This window comes from Chaetodon trifascialis, chromosome 18, assembly GCF_039877785.1.
Source record: "Chaetodon trifascialis isolate fChaTrf1 chromosome 18, fChaTrf1.hap1, whole genome shotgun sequence".
Lineage (NCBI taxonomy): Eukaryota > Metazoa > Chordata > Actinopteri > Chaetodontiformes > Chaetodontidae > Chaetodon > Chaetodon trifascialis.
Genome location: NC_092073.1, coordinates 7,618,179 through 7,639,061, shown reverse-complemented (window position 1 = coordinate 7,639,061; position 20,883 = coordinate 7,618,179). Strand labels below are relative to the sequence as shown.

General features: G+C 43.2%; 2 protein-coding genes across 7 annotated transcripts in view; both read right to left on the bottom strand.

Moving 5' to 3' along the window:
• LOC139346483 (crystallin J1B-like) overlaps nt 1-20,883 on the bottom strand; it is a 394,609-nt gene that overhangs the window by 143,492 nt on the left and 230,234 nt on the right. The gene's annotated exons all lie outside the window — the stretch shown is intronic.
• ntng1a (netrin g1a) overlaps nt 1-20,883 on the bottom strand; it is a 101,510-nt gene that overhangs the window by 24,644 nt on the left and 55,983 nt on the right. For all 6 annotated transcript variants that reach the window (XM_070985514.1, XM_070985515.1, XM_070985516.1 and 3 more), the window contains exon 4: nt 5,754-5,926. In XM_070985514.1, the coding sequence (XP_070841615.1) occupies nt 5,754-5,926 (173 nt within the window). The remainder of the gene's footprint in view (nt 1-5,753; nt 5,927-20,883) is intronic.

Sequence of the window (20,883 nt, the reverse complement as noted above, 5' to 3'; positions counted from 1 at the left end):
ATCCTGCCACAGGCAGAACAAATGAGGACTTAATCTATAAAAAGTTTTGGAATTGGGAGAAAATAACATTTTACTGAATACATTTGCAACATTTAAAAACACGAAGGCCACTTTTCCACCACTACATGATGCGTTCAAATACACCAACAACACTTCAACAACCTAAAGGTCATGCATATTGTGTGTAGCTGTGGCCTCATCATAAAAAGGTATGGCTGCATTTGACTGTGAGGAGCATATTTTATTGTTGTTGACCTATCAACCATCATCCAGCGCAACATTTGAACATTTACAAGGTTGTCACCTTGCAGCAAGGCCGCACTGCTCTTACATGCAGTGACTTCACTTATGTCATCATGTGAAATGGGTTGTGACCTTCAGCTGCTTCTCTCTTCTGAGCAATCTCAGCTTGTTTTCTCTGGTGATCATTCTTTTGTGTCTTTAATTGGATAAATACCTTTAAAGTTGGCAATCCACAGAGGCATTAGAAAATTCTCGATTAACAGTGTATCAGTTTCTGTGTATTTGGCAAAATCAAGTTTTCACTCATCTCGACGATCTTCATGGCGTTTGTGGATGAGCCTGCTGATGATTTCAGATCCAGCCCAACACATCCCACTGACGCTAATCATCCCCTTGTTGTAGCTTCGTATTTAGCGCGCTTTAAAAAGATCATCTTGGTGGAGGAAATAAAGTCCCATTTGTTTGTTTTTCTGTTAACTCGCAGGAAATCTAACAGCTTCATGACAGAGTTCCTGAAGACGAACGAATCAAAACATTTCTACAACTCGTCCTGTGTGCAAATCCACATGCGTTTTCTATTATTTACATATTTAAAGTTAGAGGATAGTTGCTCTTGGCTAAGATGAATGTACTCTCATTCTGTTCTGTGGGGTGACCATGTACACATTCTGTATGTGACTGTGCACTTGTGTGTACAAGTTTAATGGGTTGAAGCTACTTGAAACCTTCATTTTGAAGCTGAGCTAATATCTTCTTTCATCATACTACACACTGCACGCAGACATACAGAAAAAAGAAAACAGTTTTTCCTTTAACAAAGCATTGAGGATTCGTTTTTAGTATTTGAAATCAACTTTTGAGAGGCCACCCGTTAATGCCCTCCACCACCGCCAGCTTCCATCTCCTCCAGTATCCTCAGCCCTACAGTGGAATGAACTGCCAGGGTTAATTCTCAAACTGATCCCTCTCCTTCTGTCTCCACAGAGGGAGGAAGCGAGAATGAGTGAGGCTGAGAGACTTTTTTTTTTTTTGGGAGGGGGGGCATAGACGGAGAGAGGGAAAGCGAGATAGACAGAGCCACCCCAGAAGGCTGAGTTAGCCGTGACAGAGAGTGATGCCCACTTCCCCTCCTTCTATCACCACCATCCTTTTCTTTCATCATCACTTTTTAAATCCTGTTCTTCTTCCTCGTGCCATTGTAAGACGAAATATCACCCCCCCCCCCACTCCCTCCTCACTCCACACCTCCCTCCGGATGATGATTCATCGATCCTGTTATCACATCAGACGACTTGATGGGCATAGTAAAAAGAAATTAAATCTTAATTAAATTTTCATCTTTGACAAATTTGTCTCCAAAGAGCTGCCATATGCTCACTGGGTTCGGGGGGAAACATCGAGAGGGAAGGGGACTTTTGGAATTGGTGTTGAATGGGCTTGAAAATTACAAAACAGCACGAGGTGCATTTTTCTGTCAGCCTTGTGCATTTTTTTTTTTTTTTTTTTCAATTCAGGAGGGGTAGCCTTGCGTTCCTATAGATTTTTTCACAGCGTTATTACATTATGGATTTTTTCCCCTCCAAGACAAAGTATAATAATGCACTTTATACTAAGACTGTTTTTCATCACTTGCAGGATAAAGGGAGTGTGTGTGTGTCCTTGTGTAGTGGTTATGAATCTGTGCGTGTGAGTGCTTTGAGGAGGGTGTGTGAAGATCTGGATGAGCACCTGCGTGTGTGTGTGTGTGTGTGTGTGTCACCTTTTTTAATAATGTGCTGTCAATCTGGGCTCTGGGAACGGCCATTTCACAAACCCTCCCTAAGTCTCATAACACAGATCCTCTGGGAGGAAGAGTAAGTCATCAGCCGGTGGCCAAGAGTCCTCAAGCACCGTGGAAAGGCAGAAATCACAGCAGATGCAATAAGGGGACTTGGGCTTCCAAATAAAGCAGCACACTCGAACTCTTAGCGATGCTGCTCATCACCCTGCTCGTTTAGCTGATGTGCGGCAGGCATCCACATGATAACAAGGACAGGACGCGCTGATGTTTTTATATTAAACGTGAAATGGTCCATAAATACATTAATGATTTTATTCCCCGATGATGTATCTGCCTCCTAGTGGCCATTAGCAGGCATTGCAAAAGTCTTCACACGGGGCATCGGACCTGGATCATAGCTCACTTCGGTGGCATTAAACTAACGTTCGCAGGGTGTACTGTGTGACACTGTGTCCTTGTTTTGTTCAAACCCCAGGAAGAGCAGCTGTTGCTTTTGTCTGCAGGGGATCCAAATAAATAATAAACAGCAAGAGTTTGGGTATGTTTATTAGAGAGAGCCTTTGAAAGTGAAAGGAAATTGAGATTAGAATATCCAAATTTTCCACGGCTTGTAAAAAGATTTTCTTCTGGTCAAGGCAAGTTAGGCTAGTTAATATCACAAAACTGGAGGCCTCATGTAGGAGCATTTTTGTATTCTTATTGTAAATCTTGCTTTTTCCATGAGGCTTGCTCAAGTTCAGGAGTGCTATGAGTCAGATTAAGCAAACTCTTTTTAAGTTGTCATAAAGCGACATCTTCGTAAATAGGTGTGCATGCATGAGAATTAACCATTAGCATAAGCAAGTATACTGCCTGATAAGGGCTCTGCGCTCTGTCCAGACATGAGGTTCTTGTACGAGGCCCTCTGTCTCATTAGCTTCAACAGGCCCACACCAACAAAGGTTGCCACCACAGCCTCAGCACAAGAAGAACGCCAAGAAGAATTCCTCCCATGATGTGATGTCACCACAAGACATGAGACCAAGAGGAGCTGGCTTACTTTCCTCAGCTAAAGCAGGAGTAAATAATTGGTTCTACCTCACATGAGCGTTGCAGCTGCAGCTTTTTCATCAACTCTAATACATTTAGTGCATTAGTGTGCCTGGGACAACAGGCACTTCAAAAGGATAAAGATGCAAGATTATGCAGCCTGCTGCTACTTAGAATGGATAGACCGTACATGGAGCGATGACAATGGCCATAACTGCACATGGCTGAAGTGGAGTGGGTTTACTGTCGGTTTATTAAAGACCTTAGGTTATCAAATATTGGGCGGAGGAATGCACGATATTTTTCACCTGAACTTCTGAAATGCCAAGGAATTTGTAGGTGACAGTCTTTTCCTTTTTCAGGACTATGAAGAAGAGAACAGCACAAGATTTCTACACAATCAACTGTTTCTCATAAGATAAAATAGTTTATAAAAGTTAGATCATTGCTCCGTAGTGATGAGACACAGAGGCGATTATCCTGAGAAAACATCCTGGAATTTCTATTTGGTGAATGCATTACAAGCAGACAATCTGTCCTGAGCACACCAGGTTATGTGCTTTCTCTGTTATTACACATTCAGGCCCTTCATTGGTAGCAACCCCAAAAGAGGAACGAAGGCCAACGAGGGGACAGCGGTGTCCAGGAAGCAACTGCTGATCTACATGTGGCTGTGTAAAAAAAAAAAAACCTCATTGACTCTGATTGGAGCTTTAGGCCACAACACGTCTCCACACAGGACCTCACTTTCACAAAGGAACAGCCCACAGTGCAGCCAGATGGTCATGTTATTTCAGGGTAACAAGTCTCGGTACTCTGGTCTGTTAAGTTCAGAATAGTTCACTACAGTTCTCTTTTTCTGCACTTTCAGGCTTGTTCTTTCACTTGCTTCCTATTGCACATGATCATAACTCAAGGTGAATTAAGTATGATTGACATGATTAATTGTTCTCAGCTTGTATTTTACAATAATTCTATTTTTGTAAGTGCATTAGTTACTGAATATGATAAATATAATGTGATGTATATAATGGCATCTCTTGTCATAGTTCAAGAAAAAAGAAAGTGAATTCAGGGTACATGGACATGCAGACTGAGAACCTGTTCAGCATGATGAATGGTGGTTTTATGGAGCATGTTTTATGTGTTCCACGAAAATGAAATTATTTTAAATTTGACTGAATGTGTTGGATTGACTTTAAAAAAAGACTCACTTGTCAAGTTCATTTCAATTTTCAGCATTTTCATTCTACAGTTCTGTAATCCATTTTACAGTGATAAACTGGTTAAAATAAACTGGAGATTACAGTAGGAACACTAAAATAACAGCATCATGCAAGCGACCAGCTGACAGTATTATACTGTAAAGCTAAAAATTCTACAGCACAGCAGCGTATTTTTTTTACAGTAATAAACTGTTGTCATAGATTAGGTATGTACACAGTAGAATAACAGTTTCATGCTGGCAACTGTAGCTGCCAGTCGTTTACTGTATTTTAACAGGGGGCTTTCTGACGGGGTTGCTTTGTCGATTAATCCTCCTGAAACGCTGCTCTCAGTTACTACAGCTGAGGCCAAACTTTCATCAAAGCGGTGCTTATTTCGACAAGTCGCTTCCCCTGTTGAACACAGGCGAAAAAAAACCAAAACAAACAAAAATGAAAAGGAAAAGGTAAAGTGAACTGAAACCCTGACCCTGTTCGCATCCAGATGAGAGAGCGCGCGTGGTTTTTTTCACCTGAGCGCTGACTCGATGTCGTGGGTGTTCTGTGAAGGATGGCAGACGGTAACGAAGAGTGAAGTCTGACACGGGTGCATCTGCTGCTGTAACTGCTTCTTCCACTTGTTTTGACACTGGGGTCAGGTAGGAGGACTCACTTCCTCGCAGGTAAGCCTGCTGCACCTGCTGGATGTGCTGCATGTCACTGCTGCCTTTCAATCCGTAAACTATACTTGGAGACCTGCCATCACTGTTCTCTTTGCTAATGCAGTTCACCCACACATGGCAGAATTTGTCCAGATTTTGTAGATTGTTTTGCGATTGGTTGATTTTTTGACGCATTTGTTTCCACAGGACACGACGAACCATCCATCCATCCATTATCTATACCGCCTATCCCTTTCGGGGTTGCGGGGGGCTGGAGCCTATCCCAGCTACAATGGGCGAGAGGCGGGGTACACCCTGAGCCGGTCACCAGCCGATTGCAGGGCCACATGCAAGGACAAACAAACATTCACACTCACACTCACACCTACGGACAATTTTAGAGTCATCAATTAACCTAATGAGCATGTTTTTGGTCTGTGGGAGGAAGCCGGAGTACCCGGAGAGAACCCACGCATGCACGGGAAGAACATGCAAACTTCACACAGGCCCCGCCTGACCCGGGGATCGAACCGGCAACCTTCTTGCTGTGAGGCACGCGCACTACCTGCTGCAGCCCCACCGTGCAGCCCCACGACGAACCGAATATACAAAAAATTTGCCTCTCTGAACAGCTGATCAGCTCTCTGAGGACACTGCTAATTAGCATTCAACTTTGTCTGCGACTTTGTTATTGTGAGTCACGTGTTGATGGGAGCTCTCCACTAGCTTGTCCAGCGTTTGTGTTCTTGCCTATAAGACCAATACTATTACGTGCTCTGCCATGTGACCCATCTTTTTAATTACTCTGCGTGTCTGTGGTGTGTGCATACTCACAGATATTAGCCGTGCCCTTGGGGATGGGCAGGTAGGAGCCAGCACTCCACGCTCGCCCCTGGTAATTTCTCTTACAGCGGCCACAGTCAGGCCCGGTGGTGTTGTGTTCACACTCGCAGCTCAACTTCTCTTTGTCATACACACAGCTGTTGGCATGAAGGTTGCACTTGCACCTGTCAGAGAGAGAGGGGAGGGTGGTTGGAGGGGGGTGAAAGAGGACAACAGTGTCAAAATGAATGAATTTACCAGGAATGAATGAAAAAGGACACGCAGCTTTTATTTCGTTGGACAATGCAGCTGAAGGGCAGCACGCCCTTGACGAGGGGCGGCATTGGAGCACAGACAGACCGGCTAAAACTGTGGCTTCTTCAGCTTCAACAAGAGCTAGTTCAAAGAAGGCAGCCGATTGCACGAGCAAATCTGGCATCATTATTTTCTCCCTTTTCTCCCCCCTCCTCGCTCCACTCGGGACAGTGGCTCAGTTTTAATTGTCCCACTGGAGGATGCATAATTGCAGTAAGGTCACAGTCGATGGGCGGGGAGGAAGATCAGGAGGGAGAGAGGGACAAAGAGGTGCAAGGGGACGCTGAGGAAAACAAGCCAAGTTAAATTGTGGAACAAGCGCTGGGAGAGTGAAGGCGTCGAGGCTTGTGGCTGTGCAAGGCGATGAATGGCTCTGAGGTAGCCAGAGGGCGGCATGGAGCAGCGGCACGGCGACGACAAATTAATATGAGATGAGATCTCAGAAGCATATTTTCAGTGTGGAAAGAGGGGGTCCCTTAAGGTGCACTAAATCCTCACTCACATCCTGCTCACCAGAACCTTCATTTAACAATAAACTCAGCAAATTCATTTTCTGCCGTGCCTAGATGAGCATTGAGGGGATATCTACCTGTTAAATTAATTTATGATCCTCATGCAGCATAAAGTACTCGGAGGAATAAAGGGAACTTTGAATTGCTAGACTGCTTTTTGAAGAACTTTGCAATAGAGAACAACATGACTCCAGAAAGTGCGTGATGAAGCTTTGTGACAGCGCATTTCAAAATGGCCCAATGGAAGTCGGAGAATCTTCTCAGGCCACAAAGAGAAGCATGAAGTGTTCATTTTTCTAAAGGAAGAATCACCATTTGTAGATCTGTTTTGTACAACAGATGTCTGCCTTTGTATTTGTCTACTTCCTGCTGTACTGGAATCCTACTGATGGACAGTCTCGACAAGGACTGAGCTCGAATCACTCACTGCTTAACATCTAATGCTGAAATGTGACGCGACACACTTCCAAAACATCATCAGCATGAGGCAGCTTGATTCTCAAAGATCACCTTATCATTGACAAAATGTGCCATGAGTCACAATCCGGTCCCAATACCAGCACTGACTGCAACTTGAAATAGAGACTGGAAGTCGGACTTCCCATAAGCATGACTCATCGTATATTAATGGAGCCGATGCAAAATGCTGAGAGGAAAACAAAATGGCACAAATCAGGCTTCTCCCTCCTTCAAAAGCACCCTTTCATTCAGCTATTTTCAATCTTTTTTCTTTCTTTTTTTTAACTCAGGTGAAAGGCGTCTTTCCTTTCAATCCCACGGCACAGAGTGAGAGGTGGAGGGAAAGGTGTGAGACACTCCGGTGACAGCCGGCCTCTCTCACCCTGCCCATTGTGCTTCACCACGGCTTAGCTTGATCCTCCAATAAATATCATAATTTGAAGGAAAAGCACGGTCTTAAATCACTCCTTGACCCTGATGCTCAGCGTATCTGCTGCTTGCCCCGAGTTCAAGGGCTGGCCCAGGTTGTGGTCAAGTTCCATGTTAAATCCTGTTCAATCTGATATGGAAACGTTTGTCTCTCCTTGCTCATTTTAAAGAGTTTCCCATCCTGAGAGTGATTGATGGAGTGTGAGTGATAACTTGCCAACCCCTGGCAACATGCTGAAGTGTGTTTCATTCATAATTCACAGTTTTCACTCTACAGAACTTGATCCTCTCGGCACCGTGAACCCACCTTCAAACCGCTCGGCTCCCAGGCTGAACTTTCCCTGGAGCCGACAGCAGCGCACTGGCCAGACTACGAGAGGTAACTTAGATGTCTATTACAGGCTGCACTTGGGTTCATTTTCATTGTCCAACTGCTGTATTGAGTTTTTTGTTTGCTTCCTGGGATCCTGAAGAGGAGGTTTTTTGTTTTTATTTTATTTTATTTTTTTGAGATAAGGACTGAGCACTAACCCTGGCCTGATAGGTCTGACAACAAGTATCTAGTTATCGTTATGTTTGTCTCTTCAAACTCATATAGGCTCATAAAAAAGCTTAGATTTAGATTAGATTTTGTAAGAAAGTGAAAATATTAAACAACAATTAAGCCTAAATGAAATACAAATGCAGCTGAGGACCCCTGCTGTATGATCTTGAGCGCACTCAGCGCCAACAGAGCTACACCAGCTTCAGCAGTCACAATCTCCCTGTGAAACACTTCATGAATCACATTTTTTAAGCTTCTCAACATATTAGATCTGATTTAGGAGCAAGCAGCTCATGAAATATAAGGCGTGTAGGCTCCACCTGCTATTTCATGATGTCAGATATACTTCCCATCAGGGTTTCATATCATCTATTCTCATCTCCCTGCTCTTAGCTCCAGGATGTGAGCAGTTATTAGGCTGGCGCTAAAAAATGTTGTGAGTTTCCCTTTTAAGCCTACAGTAGCTGATAACATATAATATAATCGTCTTATTATCGGTCTTATTTTTAACTTTGGTAACAAATATTGAAAGCTGACCCAACATGGATCCGATAAGGGATTCTAAAGGATTCAGATTCAATAAAAATGCAATCCACTTCACCTCACAGATCTTTGCCCAACCCCTTCAATAACTAGTCATTTCTTAGATTTCCATGACAGCTTTCGCTTGCCTGATCGAGGTACTGAGCCTCACACACACACACACACACACACACGCACACACACACACACACACACACACACACACACACACACACACACACACACACACAGGCACAAATAACTATAGTATTTTTAAAGAAATAAGAGCAGAGCAGCAACTCCTTTTCGTTTCATTTGAAGCTTGACTGTGGCATTCTTTTGTAAAAATGGATTCAATCTTCAGCAGCTATCACAGTAATATCCAGTGGACACTGAGACATAGCAGGACTGATTGAGGAAAAGTGCTCTGAGTTGAGTCAACGTCCATTAGTGGCTAAAATCAAGCCAGGATCTGATCTCAAGTCATACGCAGCCCTGTTCAGTGTGCTTCCTTTTATATACTGTAAGTCTGCCTTGTTAGTGTGTGTGTGTGTGTGTGTGTGTGTGTGTGTGTGTGTGTGTGTGTGTGTGTGTGTGTAAGAGGAGTGGGTCGGGTACGTGGTGTGAAACAACTTCACATGGAGCCCTTTGTGGTTTAACCTTCAGCTTCTTTTAACCTCGCCAACATTTTAATCAGCATCCAGAAATGATAGCGCCGTCGGCATAATGATGGAGACCGCCAGTGAGGGCCTGAGGGTCTCATACCCACCAGTGCTGTTGTGCTGCCAATCAGCAGTGGCTCCCGAATAAGGATGCCAGGGGGAGGCCGCCTCACCGCTGCACCAGCAACAACAGCTTCAGAGGAAGAGCCAAGTAAACGTGTATTTAACAGCATTTTAATAGCAAATTTCCTCCAGGGCTCCTCGAGTACAGCGCTGTGTCTCCGTTTCCTGTTGGGCTTGCTGCACTTTGAAAGCTCTGTGGGTTGTGTCCTCCTAACTTTCCATCGGTCTTTGCATCATTCTTCATTCATTCTTCATATCTCTGTCCACCTATTAGTCTGTCATTTCTAACTCCGCTCCAGTATCTCATATTAATAAATATTCATGGAGCTAAGGCATCTTTGTTTTTGTGTGGTTCTCTCAAAGTGATATTGCTCGAGGCATTATTGAGTGTGCCAGCCACCGCCTGTGAGCTAAAGGTCCTGATATGTATTCATAAAATTACCCATGAGGCTATGCGCTCAAATTGCTAGACTGGCAATAAAAAAAAAATAAAAAGAAAGGGAGAGGAAAAAAACCCCGACAGAAGTTTTGATTCCATTTGTCTGACAGAAAGCAGCAAACATATTTTTATATCTGACAAGAGTTTAAAGTTCGACTTGAAATATGGGGGACAGAAGATACTGTTGGGCTCAAATTTGTTATTTTTCTTTATCCTGGTGGAAATGCGAGCAGAGCAGCCTGTTGAGACTTAGCTTACCTGGAGCAGTGTGTCTATGACCTCTGCAGTAATGGGATTCTGATTGACACCGTGGGTGCAGACAACATATTGCGCTTTCCCACTGATGATGCCGGCAATAACAAAGGAAAACAAAGCAACCCGACGCCCCGTTTCTCACAGAAAATGCCCTTTTCCTTTCTATCACTTCAGCCATTATCTGCATAATTCCATTCAGCCAAGTTCATTCCCCGACATCGCTCTGTTTTGCTCATCGCGGCTTCAAAGCCAAAAGTCTCAGCCAGTAATTAATAGTAATTATCCATAATCCAAGCCTACAACATCCCCGACGCACAAAGCTGCTGATCCCAACAAATTGAGCAGACTCAACTCAACATGGTCCTTAAGTGGGTTAACTAAGTGAAGCAATTAAATTTCAATCTGACGCCCAGGTGTTTTCATATGCAAGCCAATTGGGTCAAACGCAGTTAATAAACGCTTCTTTTTCTTTTTTCCTTTTTAGCTCGCGTCTGCATTCAGTGTCTGCTGTAAATGAGCGGCAAAACACCAGGGGTTGCAAAGGTGTGGGCAGCGGGGTGGGGGAAGTGGCGAGGGGCGGGTTGTTTGCGAGAGCACTCCGGCTTAATTACGTGTGATGAAAATGAAATAGAAACCCAGGAGTGGTTGGTAAAAAGGCCTTGAGGTGTGCATGTGTGTGTGTGTGTGTCGGTGATTTGTTGTCGGTGGAATGGATAATTGCAGAACACACACACAGGATGAAATTTACTGTACAATATATTTGTCCCACGTGGTCTCCTCTATAGAGATATACAACACTGGGCTCCTCCCCATCGACATGTCGCTTGCAGCTGCCATCCGTATTGGCTTAAAACAGATCAGCCTGCTATGTGTTACCTGCTAATTGCCTCCTCTCTCTCTTTCCCTCCCGGCCTGCAGTGCATTGTGGGAAGTGGCAGGAGTGAGATCTCAGCACCAGCTCTCCAGGGATAGACCTCGGCCCCCAACCTCCCCCTAATTATATCCTTCTTTGCCATCCCTCCTTCTTGTCTCACTAGAAAGTGGCCACTAAAAGTGGAGGCTGTGGGAAAAATCATGGCAGATTCTCTGTATTAGTCCTCACTTAAATGCTAATTTTTGTACATGTACAGTTCAATAGATATTACTGCAGAACATACAGTAACACACACAGTTTGCTTCACGTTCCAAAGACAGTTACAGCTCAGTTTGAAGTCCTCAGTACATAATATGCAACTTTTACGCAAGTGAAATCACTGGCTCTTGAGTATTTACCAATCAATTATCGTCATCATTTGTAATTTCCACATTTTATTCTGTTAAAGCCGCTCGAAACAGCGGGAACTGACGGCACAAAAACTTACTTGAAGTCAAAGAAACAACAGGAAAGATCCCTCAGAGCAAGAGTGGCGTATGTGTTATTCCTGAATTTAAAGAAGTGCAGGGTGAGTCCTATCAGCTTCAGTCCACAGCAAAGAGAGACACACAAGAGAGAAAGATGTTGCAGGAGCTAGTCTGAGGCCAGAAGGGGCAGCGTTGGCAAAGAGCAGTTTTCATTACAGTTCATACATACATGAACAAATGACTTCATGCAGGGAAGTCTCTCCACAAGCGACTGCCTGATTGCATGGCCTGGCTGTGCTCATATTTACAACGGTACATATTGGAAAAGTAATACACTTAAGTAGCCAATTAAGCCTTGGAGTAGCACACACTGCAGTGACCCAGCTGCTGAACTGTGGCAGCTAACTTGAAAAAATTGGAGCGCTTGAAATTATTTTAATGATTGTTTTCCTGAGCTGATGAATGGTTTTCGTTTCTTGTGCATGTCTCTGTCAAAATAATTCGTTAGAAATCTAAAAAAAAATAAAAAAAAATAACAAGATCTTGCCATACTGACAATAATTATCTCTCTTCGGCTATGAACTGTAAAACCAGCCACTAAACACCAGGATAACAGTCCAATATATAGTGTGATGTGTCATTGCACGGCAACTAAAATTAAGGCCTTAAGGTAAATGTGCCGTGTGCCTGCATCAATCCGTCCAGGCCATCCATCTATCGAATCCTCGGGCATTACTAATGTATGGAGTTGGACATGCTATCCAAGCAGGAGTCAATCAAGAGGTCTTTACTGCCTGTGACATGCCAAGCCAGCTCAATAGAATCGACATGCTGGGCCTCACTGATACTGCTCCCAGCTAAAGACTATTGGCCGTGGACCCGGCGACAGAAAGTGCACTGCGGAGGAGTGAGAGCGCTCCATCACGGGGGGGATGGTGGTGCACACATTGAAGGCGAGGCCAGGTGGAGAGGTGATATTAAGCGATCTTGTCATTTCATAAGCGACATCACTGATTGGAGCCCTTTAAAGGAAGTAACTCCCCAAAGCTCCTGCAGCATTGATCAGTTTGGGTTGGGAGCTAGTCTGCAGACTGCGAGGGGTTAGACTGCATTTGACCTCTCTGTGTGTGTGCGTGTGTGTGTATGTGTGTGAGAGAGAGTTGGTACATAGAAAGAGAGTACAGGTGCAACACTGCAGCACAAAGTATTCACAGCCACACATTTTCTCATTAATAAGCTCATGTTTTGCACAAACATCTGTTTTGTACTCAGTATCACCAAGTTATTTAATAACTTTCAATCAAGGAGAATAAAATGAAGTAGATTCAATACTGGTGTGCCTATCTGACTGGCGAGCAATCTCAAGGAAGAACACTGAAATAACGTCACAACATTAGCTGAATAGCAGGAAACATGGAAAGTAATAAAAGCCATTACTTCCTAATTGTCTTCTGTTATCTTGTTGCTTTGTGCTAATGTCACCAGCCATTAAACTCTGCCAGCCCTCGTCCTTGTTACATAATCCCGATGTCTGGAGCAGACGTCTCCCATGGCTGTGCCCACCAGGGGCCAGAATCTGAAACCAGGGTAGGACCCAAAGAGCAGGTGTAATTACAGAGAGTGTTGGCAGTTTTCCAGCGAGCAGAGGGGTTAACTCTTAAACCTCGGGCATGGGTCATTAATAGCTCGGGTGGTAACGGTGCTGTGTTGAAAACGTGAGCTTCTGATAGACCGGGGGGGCAATGTTTCCACGAAATTAAATAGGAAGCTGCATGGGCTCCTGGTGATTAATGAGAAGAGAATGAGACGTAAAGAACTGCTTGAAGGTGAGAATGCAGGTGTGTGTGAGAGAGATGAAGATCTAGAGCCAGAGAGAAGATCTGGGTTTGTGTGTGTTTTCGTCTTGGCCAGAGGTTTTGTATTTGTGCCCTTCATTGGTGCATTTCAGGTCAGGATCTGTGGCTGTAATGAGTCAGAATGTGTCTATATCTAATACGGGGCCACCCCACACTTTTGTGCAGGGCAAAATGACAGAAATTGGCATCACTAAAAATAGCAAGTTTGCGTTAATGTCAAAGAAACAAATGGAAAGTTGCACAAATGGTCATTGAAAAAGATTGATTGTTGCTGACTGACCACTGCAGCAGAGGAAGCGTATTTATGATCTGCACCATAGTCATTTTTATTGAGCAACCAGGGAAGAAGAGAGACAAAGAAGAGACCTACAGAGAGACAGAGAGAGAGAGAGGGAAAATAAAATCATTTCAGTGCCAGCTCCATTACAATGCAAACCATGGAAGTGACAGAACCACAGAGTAAAGGATGCATACGAAGTGCACTTTACAGGAGCAACAAACCACAACTCAGACCACCAGACCAGAGCAGTTACAGCTAAATACTGAACTTTTTACCACTTTTTTTAATTGGTACAGCATCTCATTTCAAGAGGGTCCTCAGACAAGGCTCTAATGAGTATATATAATATATTCAGTGAGAGGCCACACCAAACTTTTTAGCTGGCAAAATGACAGGAACGCAGTGCTGCCTTTTTTTTTTTTTTCAGCATAAATGTAAAATATGAAAGATGGGAATTTTATACAAATGGTCAATGGAATTGATTGATCACTGCAGACCGAGTGCTGTGGCAGGGGAAATGCATTTATAATTCAATATCTGGGAAAAGCAGGTGTAAAATTTGCGGCATTTATTTGTTTTACCACTGAGAGAGAACAACAGGGGCCCAAACTGAGGGACAGAGAGGAGAGGTTATTGCTCTTCTCATCGTCAGTGCCCCAGCTAGAGCTACGTTGCAATAAAAAAAAAAAATGAGTGACAGAAACGAAGAACATTTCAGCAAAGGACAATCTGTCTCAGGCACAGGGATATGTACTCTGTAAAACCCTTTAAAAAAAATGTGCGAATCATAAAAATCTTCCACATTAATTATTTTTTTTGTAATTCAAGGAAGCCTTTTTAATTAAATCACTGACCTTTTGCTGAGTGCTGACAGCAATATTTAAATAATCCCCAAAACAGCCTTCTTTCCTACACCGAGCATGTGATTGAAATTCTAAAATATGTTTTTAAAACCAGTATTTCAATTTCAGCTGCAGAAGTAATTCTTTTTCTCAGAGTCAGGCACACTACACATGTTGAAATTCCAATCCCTATAATTGTTATCATATCAAACCGACTTACTGATGCTATTTAAGGCTGTCTGTTTTTCTGCTCTGGCCATTTAATGTATGTACACTCAGTATTTACCTCTGTTTACAGTTATTTACAGTGTCAGTGTCGGAGTCCGCCTCTCCCAGGCTGGATTCAAATGGCGTGCATCAGGGGACTCACAGAAAATGGCATGTACATGTAATACACAAGATTCAGAAGACAACAGTGACATTGCACATAATTTGTGCAAATGCTCGCTACAAAACTAATATTGACATAAATTTACGTGACTTCTGGTAATTTGTGAGACATCTTGGGAAGTCAGACCTACTGAACTTTGCCCAGACCCTTTAATCACCATCACTCAGCATCATGATCACCAGTGGCCCCATCACCACTGAGTCAACATGCTCCAGTAAGTTACATTACCTTGCTAAAGAAGCAAAGGTCTGGAAGATTCAGTACAGCACTTTTTCTTTGTTTGATTGTTATTCTTCTCCTCTTTTGTGAGTCGCAGCTCTATTGTACGCTCCTGTTGTGCTAAAGCACCGTCGGATGGTCACACATAATGAGCGGCTGCCCTCATTGTCCTCCGCAAAAGATAACTCGCTCAGAATCGCTTTTCATGACTCAATGATCCCATTATCAAGCCGTTTTTTATTCATCTCCCCGTCGTCTTCGGATCAGAATCGAATATGTCGCTTGGGGAGGTTACCACATCAGCGCTGTCACTGTGTCTGTGCGTTTGTGTGCACACAAGCTGAATTAGACAAACAGAAACAGTATGATGACGCTGTCAACACTTCTCCCTCTGTTAGAAATGCTATATCTGCTTCAGATCTGCTTCAGCTTATGAGTGGGAAATACTGCCATATGGTGTTTTCTTCACTGACGAAGCTCTCTTCTCATGTCGCCCATGCTGATATGGCTAGCTCAGTGGGATGTCTGACTGAATGAGGGGATGGACGACTCTTTTTGGTATTTCTGAGTGCAGTCCAGTTACTGTATTGCTTTAGGGCACAAAAAGGAGGTAAAAAAAATGACAATATTGGACAATTTTATTCTCCATTTCTATGATATCTAACTTGTAGATATAGTTATTATATGGTTAAGATAGGGGAAACTTGTGGTTATATATGAGTTTTTTGGCCACTTGATGGAAGCAGAGACAAGCTGTAAATACATTATTAAGATATTATCACCTTTAAAGTTGATACACTTGTTAGGCAACAGCTGCATATTTACACATCCAGCAGCTCCAGGGCAACATTAGAATTAATTTGGAGTCATATCTCTGACCAACTGGGGAATATAAATCCAATATTAACTCTCCTTTTAGCTCTGTTTTTGGTGTCCTCCGACTCCTAAGGAAAGTATCTGGCTATTTAGCCGCTAAATTCTCGTACATAGAGCTGAAAGATGGTAAACTGCTCCATAGAATTGAGGGGAACTGCTAAATGGGGTGATAATTCTCTGTGGGTTGCTCACTGCAGGCCACCCTTGATTACTGAGTGATTATACTGGCTCTAAGGTGAGAGAAAGACAATTTAAGTGCATAACAAAGTGAATATTAATTGAAAATTTATGATGTGCAAAACATGAATCTACCACCCTAACCTCCACACCCTCACTTCATAGAGGGCATGCTATTTCCTGTGTCAGCACTGGACACAAGCACTGAGTTATGGAATCATCCAACATGGAGGCAATATGAGCAATACTGGGCTGAACGGAGGAGAGTGAAATGCAGTGCAGGCAACACAAGGAACCAACATGAAGCGATAGGGATTAGCGAGGTGGTTTAAACACTGCCACTGTAAAGGCTCCCAAACCTCACTGTGATATGATTTCATGTGTGATAAATGCAATTAAATGTGAATCAATGTATTGGTTCAAAAATGCTAAATGTACTGCCTATTCAAATCTAAATACTCCCCTGATATACCCATATTCACAAGCTTATAAACCAAAGTACAGCACAGAACCATTTTTAAACTTCTCCTGAGTGGAGTGTTTCATGTTTTTCCAGATGGCATTGACTATGCAAGCGTTGCCAACATCTTCCCCTATCTCTACCAGTAACTGAATCATCAGTGTGGTGGTGGGGGCTGCAAGTGAAGGAGAGGTCAATGAGGAGATTAGTCATGAAACCCTGACAGGAGGGCCCATTATGAGGGTGGCTGTAGCCGACAAAGACGGGGGGAAGACATGCTGAAAAAGGCCTCTCCATTAATAAAATGGGTCACCACATGAATGTTGAATGTGCTCTGTCGGCAGTGAGGAAGAGAAAAATGCCTCCCGATATGGCTGGATTCTGCGCCCAAGACCCCTTTCTGGCACAATAGTGGAAAATTGGCTTCCCTAACCCAGAGATAAAAAGGCTTTATGAGAAATCAGAACAGAAAATGTCTCACTGTGTCCACTGAGATTCTCGTGGTTTTAACGTAACTCCATAGTAAACAGAATCAATCATTTGGTTTGCATGGGGGTGTTAATGTATGGGTCATGACAGGAATCAAAGATGCTGCCTGCATTATAAGTACATATATATATGTGTGTGAGTGTGTGTGTATGTGGGGAGGGGGGGTTAGATTGAATTCCAGTTGAACTAGATTAGGATTTATGGAATAAAATATGTGATAGATCTTGCCTCTTGCCTGGAGGAAATGCACACAAATCCATCCACACACACACACACACACACACACACACACACACACACACACACACACAAACCAAACCTTAGATGTGGAAACACAGTATATGATGCCACCACATCCCATATATAGCAATGAAGCGTATTTGTCTCACATCAGCAGTGCAGTCTTCCAGTCCAAGACATAAATCCAATTTGTTGTCTGCGCTGGCTACTAATAATGGTAAACCCATTGGGAGAGAAATCAATGCACAAAATATGAGATCTGCATTATCAGCAATGCAGCACTCAGTGAGTAAACCAGTGCGTCAAGCTGAAGTGTAAACTTCAGCTTCTGAAGTGAGAAATGAATGTTGCTTCATCCCTGCGAACGGGGAAAGGATTTGTTGAGGCGACGCGCCTCCTGTCCTCTGCTCTGCTGATAAAATCTTCGTGTCACTTGTAGCTTTGCTCCTCATATCTCTGGACTCGGTCGATTCCTCTGGCCTGTGATAAATAGTAAGGGGTTGGCTTGTACACCTTCTGTGGGTTTAATGTCAGTGACATGGCGGCTTATCACTTGATTTTATTTGTACATAAAGCTTTCAGTGTACTTGATTTTTATCTCACAACTGAGCGGTTCTGTAACATTTACACTGCTGCCAGGATTGGCTTTTTATGTTCCCTGTCACTGGGAACTACCAAAATCAATTGCTTTTAGTATGAGAAGGCACCGCAGGTGAGCATGAAAGTGCGCTTTGGACACAACCTGTTTAGTTAGTTTAGAGAAAAGTATCCTTCATTGAGCTAAATGTTAATTTTCAACAAAAGTGCACATTTCTGTAGGATTTAAGGCTCAGGCTACAGGAGGTTTAAACTTCTCACCCATCTTGAAATTGGATAATGTTCACAGATGTTCCCTCTAATCTCAAACATGCTCACACTGCGAGATTTGAAAAGAAAGGCCTGTCGCGCACTACAGGATATTATTCAGATTATCCTGGTGGAGGGATCGACGCACCGCTTCAGGTGATCTCATGGTGCAACAACTTGCTGTAGGAGTGTTTTGCAGCGAGAAGAAAACAAAAGCAGAAGGCTAAACGAGTGCGGGTGAGAAGATGGTTGGGGAGACTCGGTCAGCACGGGTTGACTGTTCTTCAGCGAGAACTGGAGGTGAGATTTCAACTGTCAGCTTTAATATCTGTCGACAGCAGTATAACGTTAGCCTCAAGCGCTACAATGTTAACCGCTGCTTGGCAACACCATCAGCTGCTCCGGGAATAACGGACTTATCTCTCTCATTGGCTGCTGTGGTCCCACACAGAAAGAACTGACAAAACCATCCAGATTTGAACTTCTAGATCTCAAACATGTTTGAAATTACTGGGTCTAGTGGATGAGTCTGTGAGCAGTTCGGGAGGTTTAAGCGTGGATCTGGAAGGGTGAATCAGAGCTAAATCAGGGATGAATTGGCCCAAAACTACAACTTTCTTTATGGTGGAAACTCTAAAACAACTCTTTTACTTGTATATGTTGTCAAACAAAGTGTATCTCAAAGCCAAAGGATCTGGAAAAGACTTTAAATTCAGCAATCAGCTTCTTAAGTCACCTGTAATTTTAAAGCACAATCTATCTCAAAAGCACATTCACCTCTCCTCACACATGCAACGCCTACAGAGGCAGTCTCCTTGATAAATACTGCTCCAGCTGCAGCATCTTCATTCAGACGGGAAACGAGCGCAAGCAAGCGCTCTGCTGTTTGTGTTATGAATATTAAAAAAAATGAAACATCATGGGCCTTATGAAAGTACAGTACAATAGGTTTAAGCTGGATTGTCTTTGGAAAGGGGCAATTCAGCAAACAGAGACTAAGCAAGTCAAAATGCAGCCCTCTTTCATCCTGTCATTTGTATGTGAGAGTGGTAGGCAGCGTGGGGAGAGACAGAGGAGGTTTTAAAAGGCAGCCAGGAGGATCTGTGCTTGGAAAAAGGTCGTTAATACGTGGAAACAGTCTTAAAAGTCCACCTTAGCACCCACACTCACATTCACCTCTGAAGACACATAGTATAAGTAAAATGTGCTGCTCAGACAGACAGATGCCCGTTCACACTGAGAATAAAGCTTTTGTCCGTTGCGAGATTCGAACAAGCGACTTCAAATCTTTTTCTCAACATCGACACTGCACAACTTGTCTTGTTCGCAAAGGTGTTTTCGTTTTCTGAACAGGTAGCCTTGAACACATATTTTGGCCTTTTACACATTTCTATACACATTGTGGAGAGTATGTGGTAGGTTTCATTCTTAGACAATAATTTTCTATCAGTTTTGTGTCAATCACTGTGTTGTTTACAGGTTAAATATATATATATAGGTTATATATATAGGTAAAATTTGGTTCTTAAGCTCCATTTTTACTTATTTTATTATTGTGTATCAATACAAAACAATACAATTTTTCACAAATTATTATTCTATTATTATTAGATATTATTCTAATGGTAATGGCATAACCTTTGCCACCACCTTTAGATATTCACTCATAAACTAAAGAAGTGACCACATACTTTTTGACTTGTTGATTATTATTCATCTCATTATTCATCCTGTGGGAACATAGATTGCAATCCATCCAATAGCAATCTGCTCAAACAAATGTTTCAGCAAAACCAAGGTGGAAAGCTTTTCACCAAAGTCATTAGGCGTCATCCTCTCGACACCATCGATATCTGCACCAAATTTCATGACCAAACTGGTGCACGAACAGGCCGACATTGCCGCCCACCGAGCAACGCTGCTGGCAAAAATGTGGCCTCTCTCCTTAATGAGACATAATTAAGCATCTGAAGCAAGGCCTGATTGACAAGAAAAACAACGGCACATAGAACATTTTTATCCCGACATCCAGGAATGTGCCCTGTTGTTGTCTGTAGCCGTAAAGGACACAGATGTGGTGACGATGGTCTGATGTTGCCAGCAGCCATGTGCAGATGGCTGTGCACAGGCAGCTGCGGCCTCTAGATACGGAGCTTTTGAGGCGCGATGCACCTCATGTTCTGTCTCCGCCTATCACATTTTTCAAATCCGCCCTCTCCTCATAGTCTGTCTTACCTTCACGGTTCACGTGAGTATTGCTTGGGGAGGATTTTGCAGCTGGAGCTATCCAATTAATTGCACAGGGGGGCCAGCTTCTATATTACTATGGCCTCGCACTGAAACACACCCACTACAGCTGGCTCTACATGGCTACACGTTTGAGGAATTGATTGATGGTAAATGCTCAAAACGAGGAAAGCACTGGAAATTAATTCTACATTATTACCTACATCACCAGCATTTAAAAACGGAGAAGTCAAAGCAGGAGCTGCATGAGGTCAATAAGAAGACTGCAGGTGGCTTTGTGTTAAAACTCCACAAGGAAAAATGGAACAAATACATCATATTCAGATTTATTTCATGTTTCCTCGTCGCCAGCTTGCCAGGTGCTCTGTTGTCCTAACACCCTTACTCATGCAGCCTTTTCACAGCTTTATCAAGCAGGCACTTTCAGAGCTTACGAACAGGGCGAGCAAAAAGTTTCTGCTCCGACTGATAAAAATTTCTTTTGAGCTCCTCAACCTGGCAGACTCCAGCAGGAAGGGCGTCAGCTAGAGACAAACCGAGGGAGGAGGATCAAAGACAGGAGAGGTGGAGAAATGGCCTGGACACAAGTCAGCAGCGACAGGTGATGTAGGTGTTGAT